At 36.3% G+C, this 27,621-nt stretch overlaps 2 protein-coding genes across 15 annotated transcripts in view; one reads left to right on the top strand and one right to left on the bottom strand.

Annotated features, from left to right (window-relative positions):
• Positions 1 to 7,016, top strand: part of ERAP1 (endoplasmic reticulum aminopeptidase 1) — a 35,823-nt gene extending 28,807 nt beyond the window's left edge. For all 3 annotated transcript variants that reach the window (XM_088130089.1, XM_088130090.1, XM_088130088.1), the window contains 2 exons: positions 2,158 to 2,344; positions 6,801 to 7,016. In XM_088130089.1, the coding sequence (XP_087986215.1) occupies positions 2,158 to 2,307 (150 nt within the window). In that variant the 3' untranslated portion in view covers positions 2,308 to 2,344; positions 6,801 to 7,016. The remainder of the gene's footprint in view (positions 1 to 2,157; positions 2,345 to 6,800) is intronic.
• Positions 1 to 27,621, bottom strand: part of CAST (calpastatin) — a 75,302-nt gene that overhangs the window by 2,755 nt on the left and 44,926 nt on the right. For 8 of the 12 annotated variants that reach the window (XM_025172903.2, XM_088130094.1, XM_007437795.4 and 5 more), the window contains 21 exons: positions 27,526 to 27,579; positions 26,167 to 26,265; positions 25,926 to 26,018; positions 24,480 to 24,581; positions 23,975 to 24,058; positions 22,593 to 22,640; positions 21,029 to 21,133; positions 20,007 to 20,108; positions 19,554 to 19,655; positions 18,963 to 19,064; positions 18,203 to 18,286; positions 15,488 to 15,535; positions 15,169 to 15,261; positions 13,116 to 13,223; positions 12,539 to 12,640; positions 11,275 to 11,367; positions 10,189 to 10,233; positions 9,224 to 9,316; positions 8,026 to 8,100; positions 6,769 to 6,828; positions 4,391 to 5,751 (listed from right to left, as the gene is read on the bottom strand). In XM_025172903.2, the coding sequence (XP_025028671.2) occupies positions 6,778 to 6,828; positions 8,026 to 8,100; positions 9,224 to 9,316; positions 10,189 to 10,233; positions 11,275 to 11,367; positions 12,539 to 12,640; positions 13,116 to 13,223; positions 15,169 to 15,261; positions 15,488 to 15,535; positions 18,203 to 18,286; positions 18,963 to 19,064; positions 19,554 to 19,655; positions 20,007 to 20,108; positions 21,029 to 21,133; positions 22,593 to 22,640; positions 23,975 to 24,058; positions 24,480 to 24,581; positions 25,926 to 26,018; positions 26,167 to 26,265; positions 27,526 to 27,579 (1,683 nt within the window). In that variant the 3' untranslated portion in view covers positions 4,391 to 5,751; positions 6,769 to 6,777. Of the gene's footprint in view, positions 1 to 4,390; positions 6,571 to 6,768; positions 6,829 to 8,025; positions 8,101 to 9,223; positions 9,317 to 10,188; positions 10,234 to 11,274; positions 11,368 to 12,538; positions 12,641 to 13,115; positions 13,224 to 15,168; positions 15,262 to 15,487; positions 15,536 to 18,202; positions 18,287 to 18,962; positions 19,065 to 19,553; positions 19,656 to 20,006; positions 20,109 to 21,028; positions 21,134 to 22,592; positions 22,641 to 23,974; positions 24,059 to 24,479; positions 24,582 to 25,925; positions 26,019 to 26,166; positions 26,266 to 27,525; positions 27,580 to 27,621 lie in introns of those variants that run through there. The other 4 variants (XM_007437793.4, XM_088130091.1, XM_025172905.2 and 1 more) reach the window with 4 other exon arrangements.

The raw sequence follows: 27,621 nt of genomic DNA, 5'->3' as shown, positions 1-27,621 counted from the left end.
TACACTAAACTGGCTCTCTCTCATTCATTCATTCATTCACGCATGCACACACACATACAGACATATACATCTCTCTGAGACCACCAAATAATTGACTCATGTCAGCTTACAATAAAACATAACATCACTACAACATCAGCAGATCAAAATCACTTCAAGAAATAGACCCTAATACTAATCAATTAATTAATAAAGTAACTTCAGACCTCTAAAGGCCCTCTGGAAGAGTATAGTTCCATTACCTTTTAGGAGTTCATTGCTAAGAGTATGGGGGAGATGATGGAAAAACAGAATTTCTGGCTCCCAAGTCCCCTTCCCTCATGAAAATGGGGGACCAGAAGCCAGTTTCTCCTGGCAGAATTCCCATGGGGGATAGAGGGTTAATTGTAGTTGGAATAGGTGGCTGTGAAGGTCGTTAGCTGCTAAGCTGTGTAGGGCTTTATAAGTCAAAACTAGAACTTTGAATTGCACCTGGAAAGAAATTGGTAACTAATGTAGGCCTCACAAAATTTGTGCAATGTGACCAAAGCATCTGGCACAGTTTTAGAACATTATCAATGAAATCAGTGAACTAGTCATTTAATTCTCTGGGTTACAGAAAATAGCCTGCTTGTGTTTCAGATGTTTGTCAGTTTGAATAAAAAAAGAAACCACCTTGAAAGCATATGAAAATTTAGATTCAAAGAGTTTGGTCACATTGCCTGCGTTCTTACCTCATGACTCAGACTTATAAGAGGGAACCAAGATGGAATTTAGCTATTTTTACTGTGGAGGAGCCAAATGGGGACAATTATACTACATACTCTTACTTGCTGCTTGTTTATAATTGAGATAAATGTCTTCACAATTTTGGCTTAACACAACAGTTCATGACAAAACCTCGTAGGTGGCTGATTTTGAAAAAGCTAAGCAAGGCCAGACCTGGTTAACAGGAGGATTGGAGGTTACGAGGAAATCCCAGCGTGCTGGCTAAAGCTAGAAGTGAAAATACGCAGTTGCAGAAGGCAACAATGGCAAACTACTCCTGTACTGTCACTAAGAAGGCTATATGGATGTGCTCATGTAGTGACTGGAAGCCATGTTTACCTTTACTGCTGCTTCATGGAAGGTGTCAGTGAAGGGACTGCGAGATGATTAAGATACAGCACTTTAACCCTCAACCTGTGGGATCCAAAAGTCTAGGCTGGACAAAAGTACACTTCCATAATCTTTGTTTGTGTGTATGTTTGTAACTTACAGCAACGTTTCTAGCTCCATTCAGCTGGTTGCCAGAATGTGTGGAGCACTCTGGATGGGAAAAGAATGGCTTTATGCTTCCACTCTTTACAGCCTCCATATATTTGGGCTGGAGGTCTGAAGAAGGGCTATACTCACATTGTCATGAACACAAGCACACTCTCCATGTGGACACAAGTTGTACTTGCAGTTTGAAAGTTACTACTTAAATGCAGGTGGAGGTGGCCTGTGTACAGGCCCCTGTTCCCTCCCCTCGTTGACCTTCTTGCCTTCTGCTATGCTTTGTTATTGCACAAATAGTTTATGGTTTGACAGGATGCACTACATATAAATATCTAGTTCTGCAACAGTGCACTGTCAACACCTATGAAAATGTTTAACACCCAGTTTACCACATATTTTGTGTGTGTGTGTGTGTGTGTGTGTGTTCTTACAAGCTCCATCTGGAACAGAGTGGGGCTTGAGAATGAGTATTTCTGAGATAGCTGCAGCCTTTGACAGAAAGGAGGAAAAAACCTGCACATACCCCCAGTTCGTCAACTGCTTGCAGTGGAGTCCGTGTCCATCCAGTTACCAGAGCATGTGAGGATGGTCCATACCTCTTAGGGAGTTTTTCATTGCTAACCAGGCTTCTCTTCCATCTTGTCAACTGGAAGAGATTTTTTTATTTTCAACTCCTTTCTGGCCAAAGGCAGAATGCATAGTGAGGAAGGAGAAATAAGCATAACCAAATAGTTTTGCATGCCGTGCTATGCACAGCATATTCAGTAATACATCTCTCTTGGGAAAACGACTTTTCTGTTGCTATCATGGTAGGCCCCAAGTTGTTTGATGGAGTGATTTCTAAAACATTCTTTTCAAATCCTATTAGAAATAATACTACAAGAATCAGTTCTGTTTCTCTGTGTATTTCCTCAATAGGTAAAAAACTATTTCAGCTCAATGGACAAAAAAACTTCAGAGCTCCGTGCTGTTCAACAAGCAATAGAAACCATTGAGGAAAACATCAAGTGGATGGATAAGAACCTTGAAAAAATCAGGACATGGTTACAAATCAATAGCAAAGTGTGAAACTGTATTGTGAACTATTGATTCAGAATTAACAAAAGTTAGTTCTCAGGCATATAAATACTGTCTATAAACTGATAGAAAACTCTGCAACAGGATTATTCTTTAATCCATTTAAATTTATTCCACTTGGACTAAGTTGGGGCTTGTGGGGAAAAAAATAAAAGGCAAGAAAATAGTATTGCAGACCTGTGTGTGCATTAACCAATGATAAGTACACCAATGTTTTATCACTACAACTGCTATATGCTACAAGAGTATTTTTATAACAATTGCTTTTATAGACAAGCTTCAAACAAGTTTATAATGGCCATTATTTAAAATAACCATTATTTTAAAATAATTCTACAGATTCTGGAGGCTAGAATTCAATCGTATTCACTAATAACTGAATGTTAAAATGAGCATAAGAGAGTTGCTTTGCCGCTCAGGGCAGCTATAAACCATAAAATTTAAGCATGGATACAAGCACAGGGTAAACTTCACTTATACACTGTCTCCCTTTTGTCCGTTCTAGCACAATTTTAAGGAGATTGAGGGAAAAACCCATTTTGAATTCTCTCCAAAATATACACAATTATATACATAATTGTGGTCATTCCACTACAGTTTACTGAACTACACTAACATCAACTCACTTATCTGGCTGACTTGTTCCAGTTAATGAAAAATATTCCAACTCACAAGGTTAAAAGGTACAGGTAGTCCTCAGTTAACAACCACTTGTTCAGCAACTGTTTGAAGTTATGATGGTGCTGAAACAGTGGTACTTACACAACCAGTCCTTGAAGCTCTGGCCATCCTAGCACCCCTGCAGTCACGTAATCATGATCCGGGCACTTGGCAACCAGCTCACACTCATGACAGTTGCAGCATCCCGTGGTCACGATTGCCATTTGCAACCTTCCCTGCTGGCTTCCCACAAGCAGAGTCAATGGGGAAGCCAGCAGGGAAATTCGTAAGACACTCCTGTAAGCTTTCTCCCAAGGAGCCCAGCTACAGAGTACAAGATCCCAGGGATCCCTCTGCATACCCTCCCTTAGCTACCCCCAGACCAGCCATGCTTGCACTGCAGCAGCCGCCTGTGCACCCTCCCCCACCTGGCAGCAGCTGGTCCTGCCGCATCATAGCCACCCACCAGCCTGCTTGCGAGCTGCCTGGAACTTGCAAGTTCCTGCCAGCTTCTCCAATGACTTTCTTGGAAGCTGGCAGGAAGTTACAAGATAGTAGTTGCTTAACGGCCTGTGATCCTTGCTTAATGACAGCAGTGGGACTGCCATCACCAAGGAATGTGGTCATGTGGAGTCACATTTTACAACCGCATTGCTTAGCGAAGGAAATTCTGGTCCCAATTCCTGTCATTAAGCAAGGACTACCTGTATGAAGATGCTTGTACAGTTCTTTCTTGATGACATCTGGCAAAAAGATCACTTTCAACAAGTTTATTCATTGGGGAAATTTTAATTAGGATATGTTACCAGAGACTCTTACACCTTATTTTTGGAGGAATAGTATAAAAGTAATATAGAAGAAGGTGTGTATATCTCAAGAATGTCTTTGCTTCATTAATGTTCTTATTTCACCCTCACTACTTATCCACAGGTCATATATTTGTGTTGTGGTGAAAGGGATTTATTAAATATTTTTATTGATTTCACAACAATCCTGTTGCAATAGGCTATGGTATCCCCCATTTCTGGGAGTAAAGCTGGGAAATGTATCTTTGCCTTGGGAATGTACCATTTCCAAAGACCTCTATTCATTGCTAAAATATGTTGAATTATTAGTATTCTCAGTGTAAAAAAATGGCAGATAATGCAACTTATTTCTGAGGTTAATACTCTGTTTTAAATGAGGTAGTTTACAAATGAGTCACATTGAATTGCAGTCAATAAGAAACAATTCCTAGTGGTAAAATATGTGAAAAGACTGTGATCCAGCAGCAGTGCATAAAAGCAAGGTTGGACTCGATTGTGAAATGTGTATGCGTAAGGATTAGATAACAGGAATTGGTGAGATATAATAAAATATATTTTAGGTATTTTCTATGGAAGTCATGATGCAACAGAATACAAAATGACAAATATAAAGTAATACATAAAATGTTTATTAGTGTGCCACAATAAAATGTCAAATACAGTTCAGTATTGACATTACATATTATCAAGGACAGTCTCAATGTCTTCAGTATGAAAGATGGAATCCACGTAGAAATCTCTTATTGAATCCATTTGAAAAAAGTAAACGCTATGGTAGAAAACACCCATGCTCTTTTAATTCCCATGCAGGTGAAAAGGGATCACACAGATAACATTCCTGAGGCACCTAATGTTGGTTAAGTTTATAGTCACAGCTACCTAGGAACAGGTGTGAACATTCTAACATGCAAGTCAATAGAGAGATTTCAAACCATATCTTAATCTGGAACTGGAACTATATCTCTCACATACCCTGCATGGAATACTAAAAGAAAAGAAAGCACTGAAATCTGATTAAGAACTATACCCAAATCAGCTGTGCCATATATGTATACACTAGGACAGCATTTCTCAAACTTGGCAACTTTAAGATGTGTGGACTTCATCTCCCAGAATGGCTCGCTGGGGAGTTCTGGGAGTTGAAGTTCACACATCTTAAAAGTTGCCAAGTTTGAGATACTATGTTCTAGGACAAGGATTCTTTGCATGTTCTCAATTCCTAGGATGAGTACTATGCCATCCTACATATTCAACTCTTAGGTGCTTATTGCTCAGAATAAAGCAGATGCTACAGAACAGCTTTCAAGGGGTGGGGGTGGGGAGAAGTATCAGTTATCTTTCTCTATGAGTTTGGATGCAATATTATATCCTTCCAGGAAGCCACTGACAAGTAGCACAAATACATCATATAAGGATGCAAGTTTTAGAAGGATGGCACTGTTCATTATTTTATAAGAAGCCAGGGCTGCAAAATAGTAGCTTCTATTCTGCTCCAACTTTGAAAACTTAATAACTATTTACGCATTTTTCCCTAAGTATTCTCCAGCAGAAGTACTCATAGGCAATTGGCCTACATAAGCAGGTAACCAAAATGCATATTTAAAGCATTCCTTTTTCTAACAAACTAGCATAGATTCACTGAACTTTACCGAGATCTACAGGCACTGTGGGTAGATTATGTGCAAAATTTTGCATTTTTCACTGCCATTAAATCCATAAGAAATATATTTCTTACAAATATAAAGCATTATTTTCTTCTCAAAACTTAAGAAAATGACAGTAATAAAAACAGTAAAGTAAGTGTCTAGGAAATGTGAGTTCATCCTTGAAAATAGCAAAATAAATGTCTTGCATGCCAAAATAGCCCAATACCACAAAATATCCAAGATACTATCTTTATGTGAAACTGCTTTGGTTCAAATGCAGCTGTCCATCAAAATAAAGACTTTTTGCACTGGTGATAAACATTCTGAAAAGATAAAAATATATTCTTAAAAGGAAGTGTGTCATAAAATTCAGCAGCTGAGGCAGAAATTTTAAAATAGAAAACTAAAGTATCCAGATTAGCAGGACAAACAGGGTTGACCTAAGCTAACCAATGTTATTTATTTATAGAATGTATAGAGCCATTCATCTCAACTTTGTGACTCAGTACAAAAAAACATAAAAATACAGGATATAAGAACATCATAACATTACATCTATGAAGCTTCATGTAAATAGAATCCTCTTACTGAACATCATTTTCTTGCTGTAATCAAATTTCCTTTGCTCCCAAGAGTAAAAACTAGTGTTTCATTAAAAAGGCCAGCAGACAACTTTTTTTTTTTAATCAAAAGTTATCTCTCGGGGAGCCAGATGGGGCTTAAGCAAGGGCTGGATGGTGCTAACGGGCACACTCATTCTCTCATTCTTCCCAAGGAGCTGGGAAACAGATCTTACTGTAGTTCTGAACTGATCTCTTGCAATATGCTTCAAAATTAGGCAGAGGCCTGTAAAAAAAAATTAGCTCGGGTATAGCCAACAATGGGGGCAGGGGCAATATGTTTTTTTAATGATTTTTTTCCAACTTTAAGGATTATGGCAGTGATGCATTATCACCAGAGAGAGCAAGTTTGTTTATTTTATGAATGACCTGATTTTACTTCTTATTTGTAAGAAACATGGAAAAAGTGGGCCTCTATTTTGGTGCTGATATTTGCAGGAAAGGCCTCCAGGGACCGCAAAAAGGGGCTGATGCATCCTGTAGGTTACACATCTGGTACTTCAAGTGTACAGCAATGGATCCCTAATGGGAAAGATGTAAGAGGACATCTTACAAAGAAGGCACCATGTTGGGAAAGGCTTTTTAGGATATCAGAATACATGATATGAGTCAAACTAATCTCTGAAACAGTCAAATACTTATCCTGTAGTCAGGGTTTATAATGATTTTCTAAATGTTAATTCATTCTGGATCATGATATATAGCTCAGAACTGCCTTACCTGTGACATTTAACTTTTTTTTTGTTTCTCAGATTTTGCACTGGAAGACTGCTCCTTTGCCTTAAAGAGAGAGAAAAGCATCGTGACATTAATTACTGCATCCATGCAGTAAACACTGGCTGAGTTGTGAGGGAGGCTTGATTTTGGCTCAGAATGTTATGTGAAGCCAGTCAATAAGGCATTATTAAGCAAACCATAGTAAAGTGTGATGTGTTAACCAGGTCACTGAATAAACAATGGAAAATAAACACTTATTTTTAAAAAGTTTGAAATACACAAAATTATCAAAAACTAGGGAGTGGGATAAAAAGTTTTCACATCTTAAGCAGATGACCGTTTCTCCTAAAGTTAATTGGTACTTTTATGCATGTAGGGAGATTCAACATTTGATCAGAGCAGTAGTACCCAGGTGGCAAGTGTGTTTATTTGTTTAGAATATTTGAAAGGAGTTAACATAAAAGTACTTGCATTGCTAAAAGCAGAAACAGAAGCAGAGCAATTCTGATTTAAAAAACAATACAAGGACAACATGTAAATACTACGACCCATGCCACTGGCTTTATTCACAGGCTTAAAATGAGTTAATATGGATATCATTCAGTTTGATGTGTTAAAATAGTTACTACATATCAATTATCTATGTACCAGCATTGCCCCAAGTATAATAATGATCTGTAGAATTGATACTGAAACTGAATTTATTCTTCCCATTTTACAAATTGGCTGATTTCATTTAACATTGAAAGTTAAATATTAACTGCCCTATTACAAGTGATTATGTACATCATACAAGCACCTGAAACAGCAAAAAGGCCATCACTTACAGATTTAATTAAATAACTAAGATAGAACCTAGTATTAAATATGCCTATGAATTTAGGCAAATAATGTACAAAGCTTCCATAATCTCCAGACTGGCTACAGAAACGTTGGCTTCCGCATGCTATTTAGGAATAACATTTTTATAAGTATGCATCAGGCTAAGGTATAGTTAGTGTATCCCATTGATTATATTCACTCTTCTTTCCTTTTACCCCCATAGTTTCACATCGCTCAATCTGAGTACAACAGCTTCATAGTTTCTATTCTGTAATGGGTGGTGGTAATGATATAAGATAAAAATCAGGCTTTTTGACTACCAATAGAGGGTAAAGAAAATAAGGTTAAAAATTGCACACAGGATGTTCTAGAAATTCTCCAGCTCATACAAGAGACAAAAGAACTAATCACATTAATATAATTATATTAATCTCTTACTTTCTTGGGGGTCTTGGATTTCTTTTCCTCCTTCTTAGATGGTTTAGATGAGGCAGCACCTTTTGATTTGTCCTCCTGTGCCCAACAGAGAAAAATGCCTGTTCATAATGAAATACATCTTTCCAGAGAGCAATTACATGAGATACATATAGAAAAACAAGTTCATGGATTCTGAGATGGTGACCTGGAGCAAGGGTTCAGGCATGTGTGGAGGAAGCAGAAAGGAGAACCTAAAACTAATTGTTAAAGATAGAGCACCATATAGTTCCATAATACAAGTTTAAGAGATACTGTGTTTTTATATAACGCAGCTGCTGAGACTTTAGTTGAGGGAACAGTTGACTGTGGGAAATAAGAAGCTCCTTAGCCCTCCTACCAAGCACCCCCTTCTGCTTTATCCTTCCTGAGGAAGATACAAGTTTTCTGTAGCTTAGTATTTAAATATGCAAGTTCATACATATTTTTTATTCATGGTGTAAGAATAAATTCTTGCATTGCAGTGAGTGCATATACACATGCACATGGGAAAACTCTGCCATTTTTTGTATTGTCCTGGACAGGCAAACAAACAAAAAGAAGCCTATACTTAGAATAATTTTATTGTGAGAAAAACTTTATTACTAGGAACACACATTCAAAACAACTTTTATTTTTGATGAGTGTAGAGGGGTTTCTTTGGATAACTTAAAGACAGTATTTGCACTGGAGACATTCATGAGAACTAATAAAACTCAAATTTACAACTAAGAAATAAAAGCAAGAAAGGACATTTAATACTTACTCCCTCATTCCACTTGACTCTAAAAAACCTGAACTAGCATTTAAAACAGCCAACTCTTTGTTCCATTACCTGAATTAATTATTTATTAATTACCTGAATTAATTAATAATAATTAATTAATTATTATTTTTAAATAGGATTTGTGTTCACAAATACAATGCAGATGTTGTACAATATACTTTGTAAAAGGTATTAACCCACAATGTGTTCACACAAAACTTTTTGCTCACAGCAATTCAAGAGTAAATAACAGCACAAGTCTTGCTCAACAGCAGCTTTCATTGACTCGCTGTTTAATAAAATAGAAGCAAGTCCATTTTGCAAACCTTGCCTTTTGTTACATTTGCTCCCTTAATGACAGGACATTAAGACTAAACTAAAGAGCACCTGTTCTCCTTTGTCAGAAAAGACACCCACCTTTGTTGAAGATGGCTGTGAAACTACAGGTTTACCACAATGGTCAAAGTCCCCTGAGAGGGCATCTATGGCTGCTGTATCACTGTCTGGCTTCTGGAATAAGAATAGTTACAAGATTACCCCACATTTTAAAGAACTGCAAAGCAAGTAGTTTTCAAAGGCCATCTCTCCTTGCCAAATTTAAAAGTTAAGCTCCAAACCAAAATGGGACAAATTTTAGTTAATGCAGCATCAGGGGTTGTGCAATGGTGAATGGAATGTGAAGGTTGGGTTTTATGTGTTTTATGTATTCTATGGTTTTTATATTTTTAAAGTTGCACTGGGGTGGCATTTAATTTCGTTGTACGAGAAGTACAATGACAATAAAGATTACTACTACTACTACAAGCATATTTGGTAGAAAAATACGGAGCAAATGAAGCAAGAACTTTCAAAATGAAGACTATCTTTCAGGTACCACAGGTCTTTGTTGTTAAAATTAAAATCATCCTTTTCCTTAATGCTCAGCACTGCATCCTACTCCTTGAGTTTCCTCACCTGCCATGGTACATGGGGTTAATTGATATGAAACGGTAGAGAAACAGCACAGAACAAAATCCCACCAGGCTGCAGCAGCAGAAATAATGAAGATAGGGCCGCTCCATTATCAGTACCAGAGCACAGCTCCATTTAGCTTTTAATTCATATTTGTCATTTTAAGAATCCTGCAACTTTTAAGAATTCTTGCTCTTTCCAATATTGTCAATTCCACATAGAAGCTATCTTACTGATTATTGGTCTTATGCAAACTAGTCAGGACCCTTTTTCATCTGACCAGTATTAAAGATCATGCTATATAAGTGTGATATTAAGGGATTCATATCCAACATTTCAGTCCTGGAGGCAGACTCATTCATATTTCAGTAAACTATGCCAGTGTACTGAAAACCAAGCACAGCACAGAGTTTAAAGTAATACCCCCTTACCGTTTGTTCTTTGAGTTTCTCACCATCTTTATCTGTTGGCTTACCCTTTGACAAAGATAAACATGATTAAATATTAGTTTCATTCTGTAGCTCCACCACCAGCCTATTCAAGGCTAATCTGTTTTGAAAATTCTAGAGTGCTTGTTGATTCTTCAGTTCTTCCTAATTCTGTGGGTACAAGATTACCTTCATGTTCTTCGATAGTAACATTCTGCATGCTAAAACTTTCAATGTTTCATGTTTATGGAAAACTCTCTCCACTGCAAAATACAGTTTCAAAAAACATGACGTGAGCAAGATACTTTCATTTTCAGTGTCAAATAATCTGTCCTAGTTGCTCTAAGAAAGGGATGCGGTGGTGCAGTGGCTTAATGACGCTGGAAGTTGCCAGCCAGAAATGGTCAACACTTCAGCAGTTCAAGCCCAGCTCCGTGCGGCAGACTCAGCACCTGTCTCATCCCTAGCTTCTGCCAACCCAGCAGCTCAAAAGCATCCGTGAGTAGATAAATGGGTACTGTCACCCCAGTGGGAGGAAAAACGCTGGTGGCGCCTTGTACAGGAGACGGGACCAGTTGCCAGTAATGGAGAAGTTGCATACATCCGAAAAGACGCGAAGCAACGGAAACCCTGCCTTCCTGCGCCCACCAGCTGGGCTCCACTCTAGGAAGGAGGCAATGGCAAACCACTTCTGAAAAACACCTTGCCATGAAAACTGCAGGGAATCGTCCAGGCAGTCACTGCAGAATCGGTCACAATTGAGTGCGGGGGGAAAAAAAGTTGCTCTAAAGCAGCCTTCCCTAACTGTATACCCTTCGACATTTACGGATATCAATTCCCATGATTCTTGGTTAACAGAACCCATCCTTACTAGAGATAAGGAGCGTTCAAGTTCAACACATTTAGGGGACACTAGGATGGGAAATAGTGCCGTTTATAAGGTAACACACATTTAAACACTAGGGACATCCTGCATTTATTAGTTCTTCATCAATGTTATTCAAAAGTCTAGTCCTACATGGATATGTTTATTTCTTTTTAAAAAAAAAAACCTATGTTGTAAGCTTGACTTTAAGAGTATTTATTTACCTTCTCATCCGAGTCCAGAAGATGCCTATATTCAGGTGGGATTGTATCATCTCTTTCTCCAAGTTTGTCTCTATGCTCAGATCTGACTTTTTCCTATAAAATGTTTTTTTTTAAAAAAGATACTTCTTATTCTTTTAGAGGAGTCTAATGAATCCCAACCATATTTTATAGATGAAGGTCTTATGTATAAATCTCAGCAGCACACTTGGTATCCTCCTCAGAAGAATTATAATGTTAAAGTGATGTCACAGAATATAAAAATGAAAAAAAAAATGCCACAAAACATTACAGGTTCAAATATCCTTATATGAAATATTTTACAATGCCAGCTAAATACAAAGCAACATTATGTATAATATTTTTTGTAACTGAACTCAAGAAATATAGAACATTTTTAAACATTTTTAAGTCAAGCTTCTGTGAATTTTCAGTTCTTTTATTTCTGGCTTGGTACAAAGTCTTTTGTAAAAATTAAATCAATATTCATAAAACACAAATATTCAGTTTTCGACTAACTTTTTTCTTGCAGTTATAGTTCTGCAGTCCGAGCAAATTTCAAATAAGCATAAAGGTCATAGGCTGATTATTTATCTAGAAAGCCTCTCTCATATGAGTCAGAATGCAGACAGAAATATCCTAAAGCCAGAAATTTTGCCTCATACTTCAGAAGACAAAATCTTCTAATATGCTAGAAAGCCAATGCATAAAATGTACTCATGGTTAAATTACAAATTTCCATTTGTCTGCTTGGGATTAGAGTATATGACTCTATGAAAATCAAAGCAAAATAGAAATTTCTTGGTCCTGTGCAATTCTAAAAAGTAGTGAAGCTTTAAAGTATTTCAAATAAAGCTTTATTAAAAGAAACAAAATTACTTCCATGACAAATGGCTGCATTTGAAGAGCTGAAAAATGTTGGAATATGCCCCTTTTTCGATACTGATAAATAATCAGAATGACTTACATAATTCACAAACAGTAAATGATTTTATTTTGATTTTCAGTATTTAAAAGGCAAACAAAGGGAGCAAAAGGGTTCCTAGCAGAAGCAAGCAATAAAAGAAAGGCCAGTAAAACAAACAGTGACTTGAGAGCTGACACAGAAAACATCTCTACTGACTTCTTCAGTAAACTTCCCTGGCTCAATCAGTCCTCCCTTCTGCCAACCTCTGTAGCTCAGGACATCTAGTTTTCTTTGCAACTTTGAAAGACAAGTACAGTACAGTGTTAGCAGTTTGGGGAGAAGAGTCTGCTTTTTTCTCACCTTTATTTTATCCAAAACTGGTTTGTTTTCCTCTGGGTCAGGCTGTCTTTGTCCCAGTGAGTCTGCAAGCAGATCTGCAGCAGCATCAAGTTCCTTCCTACCCTGACAGATTTAAGAAAAACAAAAGCCACATGTATATCCACATTCACAGACTTCTGGGGAGGTAGAAATTATGTAGAGCCAGCTGAAAGATCCTTGAAAGGCTGCAGAGAAGAACCCTGTTTTAATATAGCTGTAAATCAAATTCATTTAACTCAAATGCTGCTTCAACATTAATAAAAGCACTTCCAATGGAACTCAAGAACACTCTACCAGGTTACTCCCTTAGCCAATAAACAGCACTCTGTATAAAAAAATCAAATAACTATGTGCATGTATCTTTCAATAATTTACAGTTCCTTCCAGACTTGAAGATCCTAGACTTGAAGATCATCATCAACATTCCTAAAACAATAGATGGGCTAATAAAAATGAATTGCAATGCCAATATATCTGGAGATGGATAGGTTGGTGAAGGTTGCTAAAATCTGAAGTTTTGGCCATCAGTAAAGTTATCAGGAAATATTGCTGTACTTACTGGGATGACCGCTTGTGTAGGAACAGATGAACGCACAGCAGAAGCAGCAGCAGAAGAAATAACCTCTTCTGTAGGGACAATAGCCAACTTGCTAGCACCTGTAGATTTCTACAAGGAAAGTAAAGAATTGATCAATACATGTAAAAGTAAGGTCAAAAGAAGTACAGCAGTTACACATAGAACTGTTTCTGATCTGTCCCTTAATGCCTTCTAAATCCTTTTCTAAAACTGTATGGAATTTACCAGAAAATACTACAAGTTTTTCCTGTAGTAATTACTGCTGAAGGGGGAGAGAGAGGGGGTATTTAAAGAGAACGGGCACTGTTGAAAGGGAGCATCACACTTTTAGCCTCACCTAATCAAGAACTCTACAGTACATGGATGAAGAGGAAGCAGCAATGAAAAGAGGTATGGCTTCTTCCCTTTCCTGTATTGCAAAAAGAGTTAACATTCACTAGGAAAGCAACAGAGAATTCTCTCCACCCTTCTCAAGTCCCAGTGACAAATACCTTTAAAAATGATATAACCAGAATGGATCATTAAATTAACGGATTTGGCTCAAATGGCAAAGTTAACAGCGTTAATAAGAGATAATACTGTTTCTACATTTGTCTCCTCGTGGCAACCCTTCTTAGATTACGTGCTCGTGTGGGAAAAAATGAGTCTCTGATTGTGGGTTTTAATGATTAGATGGTTTGTGTTGATAGAAATAATGTGAATTTGGATTAATTAGTGGTAAGAGATTAATTTTCTTTCAATTTGTATCTATATCTGTGTTGGAGATAGTTGGAAGTCACTTTCTGTTTCATTTTTCTATCTACTCTCACTATTTTAGTTTTTGACTTTTTTCTTTTAGTTTTATCCTCTTTCTTTGCTGTATTCTCTGTTTTGTATTTTAATTGTACTTTCTATATAAAATAATGAAGTTTTTATTAGAGAAAGAAAAAGAATTATATAACCAGCAGGACTTGGGATGGGCTAGGCTCCTGCTTGCTGCTCAATGGTGATTTTTAAACCTTTTTATAATGCTTCAACAGGGCTTCTCTTGTTTATTTTCCTTCCTCCTCTCCACTCAGGCTTGTCCCTCTCTTTCTCTTCTCTTCTCTTCCAGGTGAAGCTGCTCCTTTTGCTCACCTCATGTCCCTTTTTTTCCCCACTGCTGCTTTACATTGAAAGGGGTAGATGGACAAGTGTCCGTGTGTTTGAAAGAAAATGTTTTGGGTGTGTATGTAACAGGGGTTCATTAGTCTTACAAAGGTCATGCCTTACTTTATAAACAAGAACTTTCAATCAGGAATTATTCACATTTATCTATCTTTGCCCTTTCTTTTCTGAGCAAGACTTCCGGCCAGTGTGTATATGCATGTATTCATATACGCAGACATATCTACAAGGGTGTCACATGAACACATTAATGGATATGAAATCTTCACATCTGGCTTCTGCTGCAGTTGGCAATCCTAGGTTGAAAGGCAAAGAAACTAGGCATTACACAGCATTTATATAAAGTTTGTAATTTTTGTCTTCTCTTTCTTTTCTAGAACCATCATTTTAAATTCTCAATGATCTTTCAGTTAAATACAGCATTTTTAAATTAACCCCTGAACATTATATGTTTACATTTTTCTTTCAAATCAGATTTTGGAAGGGAAATGGAACAAAACTTGCCATCAGCTGAAATCCCATCTTTCCTAGCCTCCTAATAAAAAGAAAACTCTCAATGCTGCCAGCCCCCTGTAAAAGTCCTATGTGTTAAAAATTTCTAGCTTATCCAAAAATGTCCTGACAAATGTCAGTTAAAAGATTAACCTAGTGTGTACCAGCTACGAAAAAATGCAAAATGTATGCTCACATTCATTAGAAGAGATCGAAAAATGGGCCTACAAATATTATGCTATTGTACAGATGTGTTTCTGTACTTGAAACAATATTGAATGCAATTGAACAGTACACTGTATACTTCTACCACAGTTAATTACATTTGTTACAACTAGAGAATGCATTTAATTTCATCTCAATTTCAAAAATTTTCTCAGACTCAACCAAACCTTACCGCAGGTGCTTCTGCTGCTGCTGCTGTTGCTGTTGCTGCAGAACAAGAAAACCCTTCAGACAAAGCATCAAGAAGTTCACTTTCACTCAGGGCCTAGAAATCAGAAGAAACGTTTAATCCATGTTTAAATGTCCCTTTCTTTCCTTCATTGGGTAACTGAATACAGTACTCCCAGTTTAGAACCCTTATTATGAAAGAAATACTCTGATCCTGTTAAACAAGTGTCCAACTGGAAAAAGTCATTAACCAAGGTTTTCGAATTATTTATTTCTAAACTAGAACAATCTATTAAAGGTTCCTGATGAATCTCTACACCCACCTGAGGCTTTTCTTCAGGTTTTGGCAAAAGTGGTTTCCCGTCTTTATCCTGCAGAGGGGAAAAATGGACTCTAGCAATTACTGCATTATGGCAATTAGTTAAATATTATACATAATTCTGTCACAAATTTAGGGGAGCAACTCCATCTCCTAGGATCAAGTATATACTGGGAGTGTTTCTAGAGTGACCAGAGTTTTCTCCTAAGCAAATGCCTGCAGCTGCTTTTATCAACTAAATCTTTTAATTGGGTTCTCTTCCTTCTTCAATATGTGTTTGTGAAATAGATGATGTTGCCCTTGTTGAAAGATGAGCTGGAAGATTTAGCTACTGCAAGAAGCATCTTCCCAGCAACTTAGACATTTTGAGAACAGTCAATATGCAACCAAATTACTTAATTCATACTGCCCACAGGCCCAATTCAGTATGTTGATCTTAACTATAAAAGCCATTCGTAGCCAAGGATCTACATATAATTTAAAATGCTACTGTCATGCAGACTTGGGCCAGATGTGGCTTCCAGCACTCCCAAAACTGTATCACCAAACCTCAGCATCAAAGCAAGAAAGAGCATTCTTAGCTGTGTTTTGCTGCATCTGGCCAGCTGTTACAAGTTCCAATGGGTGAGTTTTTTGTCAATGAACTCTGCTTTTAGAACTTTAGAAATACTTTATTCAGTTTTAGTGTTTATCAGTTTATAAGACAAGCTAGCTTTTCCTCACAAGATAACAAACTTTCTGCTCTAACCCCAATTAGATAATTATTTCTCTCTTGTCATAGCAGGCACCCAATACCTGCTAGACACTTACTCTTCGTTAATAAGTAACCTTCCCCTGCTAATGGCTAAACTAAGCAACTCCAGGGGTGGAGGGGGAGAGAGAGGTTGAAGGGACATTAAACTTGCCCAACGAAAACAACCCCCTTGTGAGTCATATTCCATGGAACATCATCTTTGCTGTGGTAATGAGAAGAAGGGAACCCCTACGCTGTAAGTATAGGGATTGTTTCAATAAACCTTTTATTAGAATATTGATAATTCTATTTCTACAGATATAATATTTTTATTAAAATATTGATCATTCCTGGCACCTCCTTTGGTGTTATCTTTTTTTTGGTTTCCCCCCTGGAAATTCTGAATTAGGCATCAATGCACAAATTACTGGAAACCAAAGGTGAAAATGTGGCACATAAACATCAATAGCCACGGTACCATCAGTATAAAAAGTAGAGTCCATGAACCAAATCTGGACACAGAGCATTTCAGTGTGAGTGGGCAAAAATTGGGGTTCCCCTTTTTCTTTTTTGCATTTTGGGGATTTTGATTCCTTATGTCTCAGAACTCTAAGGCACCACTTCAAACACCTTAACTCTCCTCCCAAAACAAGCACTGGCCCGATCTACTTCCGGTGTAGATCTCAAGTTGATGGAAGTTGTGCATTCCGGCATTACATCTGCAAGCCAGTTTCTCAAGCCACATAGTTTTGGAGATAAAACTAATGATTTTCCAATATACTGAAAATGTTTAGGAATTTAATCTGAGATTAAATTCCTAATATACCAATACAAGGTGTATAGTAATTTCTCAAAGCTGTAATACTTCCAGTAATAAGTGTATAGTAAAGAAATATTGCAAGTAAGATCCTGAAAAGGCATTAGTTAGTGATGTTGAGGTGGTGAAAAAACTCAAGATGGCAGCCACAGTCACTCAATTGAATGTTAGGAGTTTCTCATGGGAAGAAGTTCATCTCGTTATCTTCACAACAATGTTTAGTCTAGAGAAACCGTGTGATTTGTGTGTTTGCACGTATACTGCTATTTACTGCCACCTATTGGCGTGTGTATGCTAGTTACCCAGTGGGGGGGTATGAATTGGCAATATAATGGGAGGATTATATGCCCAGCCTCTCAGTAGAGTTTTAGCCACCATGTAGTCAGTTTTTATGGGTTATGTAGTTGTAACTAATAACCAAGTAGTGTACCTCTTCTCTGAAAGTTGTTGGCTAGAGACTTTGTTAAGCTTGTGTTGTTGATAAGTCTTGGATGCTAAAATACATGAGAAGACGTGTTTTTTTCCTATATTTTGTATGAAATTTACATTTTATGGAGTTTTGCATTTTTTATCAATAAACACCAGATAGTGTATATTTTCTGGCTGGATTTCTTTGGAGAACAAGATATGGACATTGTATTTTGTAAATCCCTCATGCTGATGTGTATTTTTCCTGGGCAAACTTTCATGGAAGTATTGCTGCACTCTGCACAACAGGAGTATTGCTGCACTCTGCTCAACATTGAAGCCCCACAATGTACATAAAAAGGGGTTCTATCACATTGTCGTAGCCACTGTTTTCTCTTTTTCTGACCCCCACTTCTGCAGACTTCCCCGATTTCAGGACACACGTTTGGTCTGGTTATTTATGAAAATTAACTAAAGTAGGGTTGGGACCTTGCCGTCACAGAACTAGCAAATATATTTCTATAAGAGAATAAAAACATAGAAAAAATGGTCCAGAGTGATCTATATCTTTAAAAATAATAAACCCTTTATGCAACCACCAATATAGTCTACATTTTGTGTCTAAAGTGTGCAAATACATACATGTAAAAACTGATGATTTGCTATACTTTATACCCAAATTCTGAAGAAAGTTTATTAAAAGATAAAATTTACATTTTTAACAAAAAGGTGAAACATACAAGAAAAATAAGACTTATTACCTTTACTTCAGTTAATCTGTAATCAGGAGGTATGGTTTCCTCATCTTCCCCAAGTTTCTCACGCTTCTCTTTTTTTGTTTTTTCCTGGACAATGGGAAGAAGACAAGAAATAGAAACTTTCAATAAGAAAAAAAAACTAGTTATACAGTTTCAATGTAGTTTATTGGAATTGTTCCATTGCTTTGTATTATTCTTTATAAAACAGTAAGTCAAAATCTATTGTTGACTACCATGGAAATTCTTCCAACCAACTCCCCACCACATGAACTACTGTAGAACATGAAGAGAAGTATTGCATGAGTGACCCATTTTGAGATGTATTCCTTAAATCCACAGCAACATCTTGCCCCCACCCTCAAAATATTATTTTAGAATACCTCTGGTTATGACTGGAATCATGCATGGTAAGCTATGAATTGCTTAAGCATAATTTGTTCAATAAGTCGTAAGTGGGTGAGTTCACACATCATGCCCAGCCATAAACCATAGTGGTTGGCTTCACACAATGCATGCAGCCACAAACAAATGGAAGTATAGCATAATACCCTAATGTTCACTGTTGAAATCTGGCCACTGTCATGGCATGGAGAAATACTTTTAAAAAATCTAAACTGAGAATTAATTAATTAATTGCTAGCAATTAATTAAAAAACAGAAAACTACATTACATAGCGAACTATTTTGGTGCCTTCAGAAAGTAAGAGAGGCCCAACCATTACAATCAGCAAGTTAGATATTGCAAGACAAACTGTTTTATTACTTTCACTTTATCCACAGCAGGTTTCTTTTCTTCTGGAGCAGGCTCTCTTTTTCCCAGACTTCCAGATAAGGCATCCAGTGCTTCATCAGCTGCATGTGTACCCTATGAGTAACATAACCCAAATCAGTTGAGAGTTATTTTTTAAAACTGTGATTGAAAAATGAGAAATATAATATTATTTATCTCCAGCATCTCAGATTTAACCCAAAATAACAGTCAAGAAAACTTGTTACTATTGTGATAATACAGCAATGCAGAATTGGTTAAACGAATGACCCAATTTTTAGTACTGAGTGTAAACAAAATCTATATGGAATTTGCTCCTAGACCAATTAAAATTAAAGACTTGATTTTGCTACAAGCTTAAGTTAAATTGGTCTTAGTCACCCCCTGCTGAATCAGAGAAAAGCTTCAATCTAACTATCCCAAATACAAAAAAGAGAAAAAAATTCAGATTATCTCAACTGCCAAATAGTCTATACTGATAATTTAAACCGTAGCAACTCTAAGCAACTCTATAAAATCAATTATTGGAATTGACCAACTGCACCTTGGGATGTTTGCTATTAATTTCTGTAACTGATTACTCACTGGAGGAACAACTGTAGGAGCTGAAGATTTCACAGAAGTAATAGTTGCAGCTGAGACAACTTCTTCTGCAGATGTCTTCTGGGGCTTAGCTGGTTCAGGCTTCTAAAGCACGATGACAGTAATAGATACTGATTACAAGATTTACCTTTGCACAACATACTTCACAAGGCTTTATGAGTTTGACAGACAGATATGACTAGATTCCTATCAATCTTAGCATAGTCAAATTATTTGTTTAGAAAACATCTGAACATTTCATCTTTATATTACTGTATATTCAAGGAATAAATCCACTTCTGTCACATATTAGAATCAAATAAAACTGTATTGTTCAGTTTAGATGTCTTTTTAGATTTCTCTCTCTCTCCCCCCCCCGCCCCCCATGCACACACAAAAGCAGCTATTGCCTTCTCAAATGTGAACTCATTTTTTGATCTTTAAGAAGTTACTCACTGTTGGAGCTTCTGATGAAGCCAAAGACTGCACAGGAAGAGCTACAGGAGACGCGGCTACTTTTTCTTTGGGAGCTTTGGGGGGCTCATCCACTACAGGTTTCTTGGGGGGGAAAATAACTAATGAATTTTAATCATCAAAAGGTATGACTGTTTGAGCACCATTAAAAGGTTGTCCCCAAATCTCTATTCCCAGTCTGCTAACAACATCCTTTTGTGCAGATGGCCTGCCCACCTATCTAACAGTCTGCTCAAATAAAATCCCATAGTAATAGCCACAATCTATCTTGTAGGGGCTTCTCCTTGCTCTCCTCCACATGTGACATACCCAAACCTTAACAAATGATGAGTTATATAAGAGCAGAACTAGAGAGGAGGACACAGTATGGATGAATTAAGCTTTTTTCATCTGCTTGTATCTAATATGGTCTTTCTCAACCTGAAATTCTAATGATGTGTTGAGAAATACTAATCTCAGATTTCCCAAAAGATCTTCCTGCCTGAAGGTTTTGTTTGTTTGTTTGATTTACTGTATATAGCTGCTCATTTCACTTTTATGAGACACTAGGCAGTTTACAATAAAGCAAATAAAATGCATAAACTACAAAATATAAAAAACAAATAAAAATAAAAACACATAGCAGCCAAGCATAATCTAACCAATCATCCACACAACCAGGAGATGGGGTCTAACCTACGCCTAGGGCCCCAGGCTTGGGCACAAAGCCAAGTTTTCAAGGCCTTATAAAATGCCAGCAGGGACAGGCCAATCTAATATCAGGGGGGATGATGTTCCAAAGGGCGGGTGCCATGGCAGAAAAGGCTCTCCTTCTGGGCCCTGTCAGCTGACACTCCTTAGCTGATGGTACCTGGAGCATACCTTGCCTGCCAGATCAGGTAGAATTGGTAGAAACAATTGGGGAGAAACAGTCCCATAAGTAAGGTACTTATTTAAGGAAAGTTGATCTATTACAATACAGTATTTTGAATTTTACTGTAGCCTTTGGAGCAAAAGTAGCATACCTTAGATGTATCAACAAGTTTAGCTGGTTTTGATTTTTCTGTGGAAGAAGTAGGACAGACAAAGTCTTTTGAAAATTCATCAACGAGCTCAATCTCACTAATTGGCTGTAAAACAAAAGAGGAAAAATGGATGCAGTGTTATCAATTAAAAAACACAAAAAAGACAGCCACAATAGTACCAACATTTATCAAGTTACCATTTATCAGCAGAGGGAAGAAAGTAGCTACTGATATTTGCCTGGAAATGTGTATGTATTTCTGTTCAACAGATAGGAATCTTTACTCCCCAAGTAAAACAGCACTGTGTTAATAATATGTTTGAAAAAAGGGAACCTGAACAGTGCCCCTTTTTCTCTGAAGATCCAGTTAGCCTGCTTTTATGGAAACTGACACCATACCAATAGCATACCCACCTATTATACAGCTAGCAATAATCAAGACTTCTAGTCCACATAATTGTGTACTCTATAAATCAATATCTTGATTGATTCAACTCTATGAGAATTATTTTGTAATAACATGCCTCTGTTATACTATACTGCAAATCAAGAGAAGATCTGAAACTTTCAGACACTGTCAAGATTCATTGACAAGACAACAATCTTATCCAATCCTGGGGGTGGCTGGTGCCTTGATGACACTCCCTGAGTGACTGCCAATTTTATATCTAACCTTGGATCTATTTATTTTCTATTTATTAAGATTATTGTATACTGTCATTTTAATTGATTTTAACTGTTTTGTAAACCACCCAGAGTCATTTCAACGAGATGGGCGGCAACAAATTTGATATATAAATAAATAAAAATAAATAAGATTATTTCACTTACACTGTAAGAGAGAGACAGGCAAACCAATGTAAGAAATGCATCTTACATCAATGTAAGAAAAGAAGACAGTATCTTTTGAGTTTTTAAAGAAAGAATATGGATCAAGAGTGGGACATAATAGGCGCTTATAAAATCATGCATGTAAGAAAGATGTCAAAAGCAAGAAGTTTTTTCTCATTCCCCCACAGTATTATAATCTGGACTCATCCGTTGAAGTAAGGTGTGAGGAGATTCATGAATGATAAAAGGAAGTGATTTCTTCAAATACATGTGGTTAAACTACGTAATTCATTGCCATCAAATGTGCTAATAGCCACTAATGTGTGAAGACAAATTGATAGGAGAATAAGGCTGTTCATCTGGATTCCTTGTATATTACTTTCAGAAAAAGTGCCAGTTGCTGGGGATCAACAATGAAAGTCTGCTTCTGACTTCATGTCTTCTATCTGAATTTCCTGCATATACAGAATTGGCACCTGTGACTTACAGTTCTGGACTAGACAGTCCTTTGATTTGATCTAACAAAATACTGTATTTTTTGCTGTGGCAAAAAAAAAAAAGAACAAAAAATCTTTATTAAGAACTTCTGTTTGTAATATACTAGAGTTTCCTCCAAAACATATTGAATGCATTCTCAATATGTTTTGAAAAAAGAACTGATAAAATTTTCACTCAACTGGTTCTCTTTTTCAACTGAATTAATAGAAAAAAATATTTTAAAAAAGATTAATAACCTTTGGTTTCTCTTCAGGTGTTGGCAACAAGGGCTTCCCATCTTTGTCCTAATATTAAAAAAAAAAACTATTAAGTTTTGAATATACAATTCATATTCAATGAACATTAATCAACATTAAAATAGTGAAGTTACAGAAGAACTCCAAATCTGAACAGAAAGATTTTTCCCAATTTCCCCAGAGACCATAATTTGTTTAATGGTTCATATCATAACAATAATTAAGATGCACAGCAGATTACTGAAAGAAGAAGGATGAGGCTACAGCAGATGTAGTAAGCCTATGGTCATCACTTTTTAATGAACTTCATTTCCAGCATTCCTCACCTTTGGCCATGCTGGCTGGAGTTGCAGTTCAACAACATGCGTATCACCAATCTTCCTCTCTACTGGACTAAAGGTCAAAAGTATGCTATTTGCAATAATGTTAACTTCTACTTTTATATACTCTTAAGCACATTTTGAAAATGTATGTACCAAGCTGCTAAAAAAAATAATCAAAATTCTACTGTGGGAATAGATGTCTCTCGGTGTAGCAAAGAAAAGATTGGAAACTTACAAGACGTATTTCTAACACCCAAATTACATGGCTAAGGATAGACACGTGGATCCAGCACTGTTCTTAATCCCTCTATAGTATTTTTCAAAATGCATGACACAGCATACTCATCTTAGTTACTTCTCTCACTTTCTCTTGCTCTATCATTTTACCAACCACTGCATGCAGGACCAATGAATCTAATCTGCTGATATCACAACACTTTAAATTACATATTATTGCAGGGACATAGCACAATGGTGCACCTGTATCTCCCTTGAAAAAACTATTTTGCACCTTAGGCCATCCCATATTTGCTTAATCTATGTATGCCTAGGTGTGTACACATGTATACATGTTTGTACACATGTATGGGTGTATACACATACATGCACAACCTAGCATTTTATTGTTTCTTCCCAAACAATTTCAATTTGGATAACTGCTAACTCTAAGAAGCAGAATTTTTCTATTATAACTGGGTGGAATTGTTATAATGTGCCCTTTTCATCAGCTGGTTGTGAAGGGATCAAACAACCATTTCCCTATTCTTGCCTTTCATGGCATGTCAAAGCACTGAAAGCTGAAAGAGCCACCCATGCTAAGAATCCCAGTGCTCAAACTGCAATTCTCCCCCTTAATCTGGGCATAGTATGGCAAAAATTAGTAAAACTACTAAGGTATCAACTAATTAATTGAATAATTTAATACCCCAATGCAATTGCCAAACTAACAAAAAATAATGTATTGCATGTCACTGAAACCTGGAGATTATTAGTTTGTTTGTTTGTTTGTTTATTTATTTATTGGATTTCTCCCCCACCCATCTCCCCCACAATAGTTACCAAGGTTGGTTTTAATCTGTATTCAGGAGGAATTGTGTCATCATGTTCACCAGGTTTCTTTTCTTTCCTTTCTATGGCTTTTGGCTGAAGGAAAAAAAAAGACAATTTATCAATATGATTCTTAGGAAATCTGAACAGATACACTAAAATCAGTGGGTTTCAAAAGTGCCTAAAAAATGGTTCATATCCATGAATCATATACACCTAAGTATTTCATGACTATTGATCATATAGTATTTAATTAAATAGCATTTTATTCCCCTGCAGTTGTAACCTAATCTTATTAAGATTTATTCACAAATATCTCTTAATCTCTTAATGTATTAGTTACTCCAAATTTACTTGCACAAAATTGTAGCCTTAAAATCTCTAAGAAAAATTTGTATGATATTTTCATTGCAAGAATCTTCCCAGTCATTCCCTCACTTTCTAACTCTGTTAGCAACAAGCAAAAAATATTTTTGTTGTTGATTTTTTCCCAGAGTGTTTGTAGCACAGGTAATACCTCTTCAACTTCAATGATGGAACTAATATCTTCTTCGGGTTCAGGTTCTGGCATACCAAGTGTATCCACAAGAGCATCCAGGGCACTATCACTAATTTTCACCTATATTGTAAAACCAAATGCAATTGTTTAAAAAATAACAGGTGATTCCTTATATCTGCACACATGATGAAATGACTGGAGATGAAGCTGTATTGACAACTCAGATTTTTAAACAATTGTTACATAGTATAATCTAGGCAAGGTAGCTAAAATATTTGAATGGAGGATGGTAAATTATGCATTCTTTCATTACAGGGCAATTGCCTCAGGCTGATTTGCACAGTCTCTCTCTTTTTATAGTTACCACTGAATTTCAAGTAATCTATAATGATACAGGCTCATCAACCTTAATAATAATAAATCCACCATGACTCTTGAAACTTGGTTCAAGTCTTTTAGTTGTGGTCTAACAATTGTGAGCTCAGGAAATTAGAATGATTTATAAAAAAAATAGTTATGAGAAGCCCCAGGAAAATTAATCCCCATTTATTTGAATAAAAGGAAAAAAATATCCATAAACTGAGTAATTACTGCCATACTCCAGATAAAGTGAAAAACATATTCTCTCTAGCATCAGTGCTATACCTATTATTATTCAACATCATTAGATAGTACATTAATGTGATCCTAATGCGTTTTTATAGTTGCTTGTGATCCTGTGCAACAATAAACATTAGGAATAACTATAACACAACATTTAACACAGGTAGAAAAGAAAAACAGAAATCATGCCCAATGAAAACACAACAATCACAATGAAAACAAAGAATTGATCATTTTGACAGACAATGAAAGGAAATCACATCCTGACTTCACATTTGAAATTCAAACATATATATGTTTGAGGTCTTGTAGCAACGAAAAGATAATATATTTTATATGTACTGTGTATTTTCAGATAAAGATTCAACCCCCTTTAGATATCAGCTACATATTAGGGCTATATACCTCAAAGCTCATAATGTGTTGTAGAGTACTGAAATTTTCTCATCTAAACCCACAGTCATCTTTCTGGTGGACGGGCCACTGATATTTAGTCAGATGGGATACAAAGGGGGATTGGAGGCTATATGTCCCCATTTTAAAAGCATCTTGGCAAATGCTGCATGAGAAAAGCTACAAAGAGGAAAATATTTTCTTCAATGTAGAACTCATCCAATGAATGAAGTTTAAAAATAATTCAATTAACTAATATGATTCAATACTAATTCTCTTGATGTAGTTTGAACATACATAGTTAGGACTGACAAGGAAGCTCAGAAGGTCTTTGTTACCTAACTTTTGTAGCAGTCTTCCAGAATCCTTAGTCATAACCATTTTATACACCTATTTTGGAATATCAGAACATTTAATATAGAACAGTAGTTTAAACAGTAATTTAATCTAGAACAGTAATATATATACCTCTTCTAATTTTGGTTTCTTCTCTTTGGGAGGAGCTGAACTCCTGACCGTTGTTGTGGAATGGGCTTGTAAAAGCTCATCTTTTGCTGCAGGCTTATAGCATAAAAATATAAATGTATAATGAACAAATATAAACACAAAATTTATTGGTATAAATTATAAAGCAACTTATTAAAACGATCCTTCCAAATGGATATTTCAAGCCTGGCAATATTCCTTTAAAAGACAGTAAAACCAGTACCTCTTTTGGCCTGACTTCCTTTTCTCCAGCAGATGGAACAGCACTGCATGTAAAATCAGATGACAGAACATCTGCTAGGTCATCATCTGTCATTGTTGGCTAAATGAAAACACAAACTGGGTTACACTTATACCAGTTGCTCAATAGCAATTTACAGTCTGTGAGCACCATACATTTTAATGATACATAGCTAAATTTGCTAATGTCTGATCTGGAGACACCACCCATCATTCTGTATTAATAGAAGGAGTAACATCAAAAGTGAAAACAAAAGAAAAAAGAAGTGACGACTTGCAATCTCGCTGTTGCAATGGTTTATTTTTCCAGCAGTTCTTTGCTATTCAATGGTTGCATTCACGCATAATACCAGGAAGCGGGGTTTTTTGTTTTGTCTTGTTTTATTTGTTTAAATGGCCTCGTTCAAATAAAATATTAATCCATAATGGAGATCATGCAATGTCACTTATTTATTAAAAATTGTATTTCAACAGAATTTTAATAGAGAAAGTACTATAGTCTTCCCTTATATTCTATTAGAAAATATTCTCTTGATTCATTTTCTCAGGGGCTAGTCACCAACATGAGACTATATATGCCTTAACTTAGCAAAAAGTTTTGGAAAATAATTACAGAATTACAATGAACTCTCAAGTTTACTCAGTCACTTGCCTTTAATTTTGCCCTATATATTTTTACATTAGAAACGAAAAAGCTACACCTTTTATAGTCTGCATCCACAATTCCTGTCCATAACAAAAATTACTGTATTCCACACTACACAGAGTATAAAACCTTTTCTATATAACATTTTGTACCTATTTCTAGAGATTACTCACTGAATTCAGCAAAAATAGTACTATCTATATATATACTTTTATTGTGTCACATGAAGCACTTAAACCTACACAGTTGTAGTTAATTGAATTAGCCACTTGTATAACACCATGACTACTCATATATAGTAAGTTGGATGCACTTCAGCAAATCAGTTACTCTGTGATTAGATATTAGATTCAATCTCCAGAAGGTGTTTTGGAGCAGGTGGGAGTATAAATATAGGACCTGACTGCAACATTCTAAAGCAGCAGCATCTTTTTTCAGGATCACCCAAAATGTTTAAGATGTTGCAGAGCAGCATTGCTGTGCTCTCCAAAGCACCTATTAGAGATTAAATCCAAACCACTGCACAGCCCTATTAAATGTGCCTAAACTTGTTTATTTGATTTGTCTTTGAAGCAAGCATGGCTAACTTAATCTGGATCCATCCAGTAGCTACAAACACAACATATTTAAAGAGTCCTCAAAAGAACAGTAATAATTTTCTGTGTTCTCATTTTGTGTTAAATAAACTAACCATACCTGAGATTCTCCCACTGCAACTGATGGAGAAGCTATTTTACCATCACCTTTACTCTGGAAAAGAAAAGTAGGTTTGCGATGATATTTTAAGCAATT

This window comes from Python bivittatus, unplaced genomic scaffold, assembly GCF_059951505.1.
Source record: "Python bivittatus isolate LINGU-HERP-01145 unplaced genomic scaffold, Pbiv_v1 ctg000850_np1212, whole genome shotgun sequence".
Lineage (NCBI taxonomy): Eukaryota > Metazoa > Chordata > Lepidosauria > Squamata > Pythonidae > Python > Python bivittatus.
The sequence above is the reverse complement of the archived record's forward strand: the minus strand, read 5'-3'. Positions and strand labels throughout refer to the sequence as shown.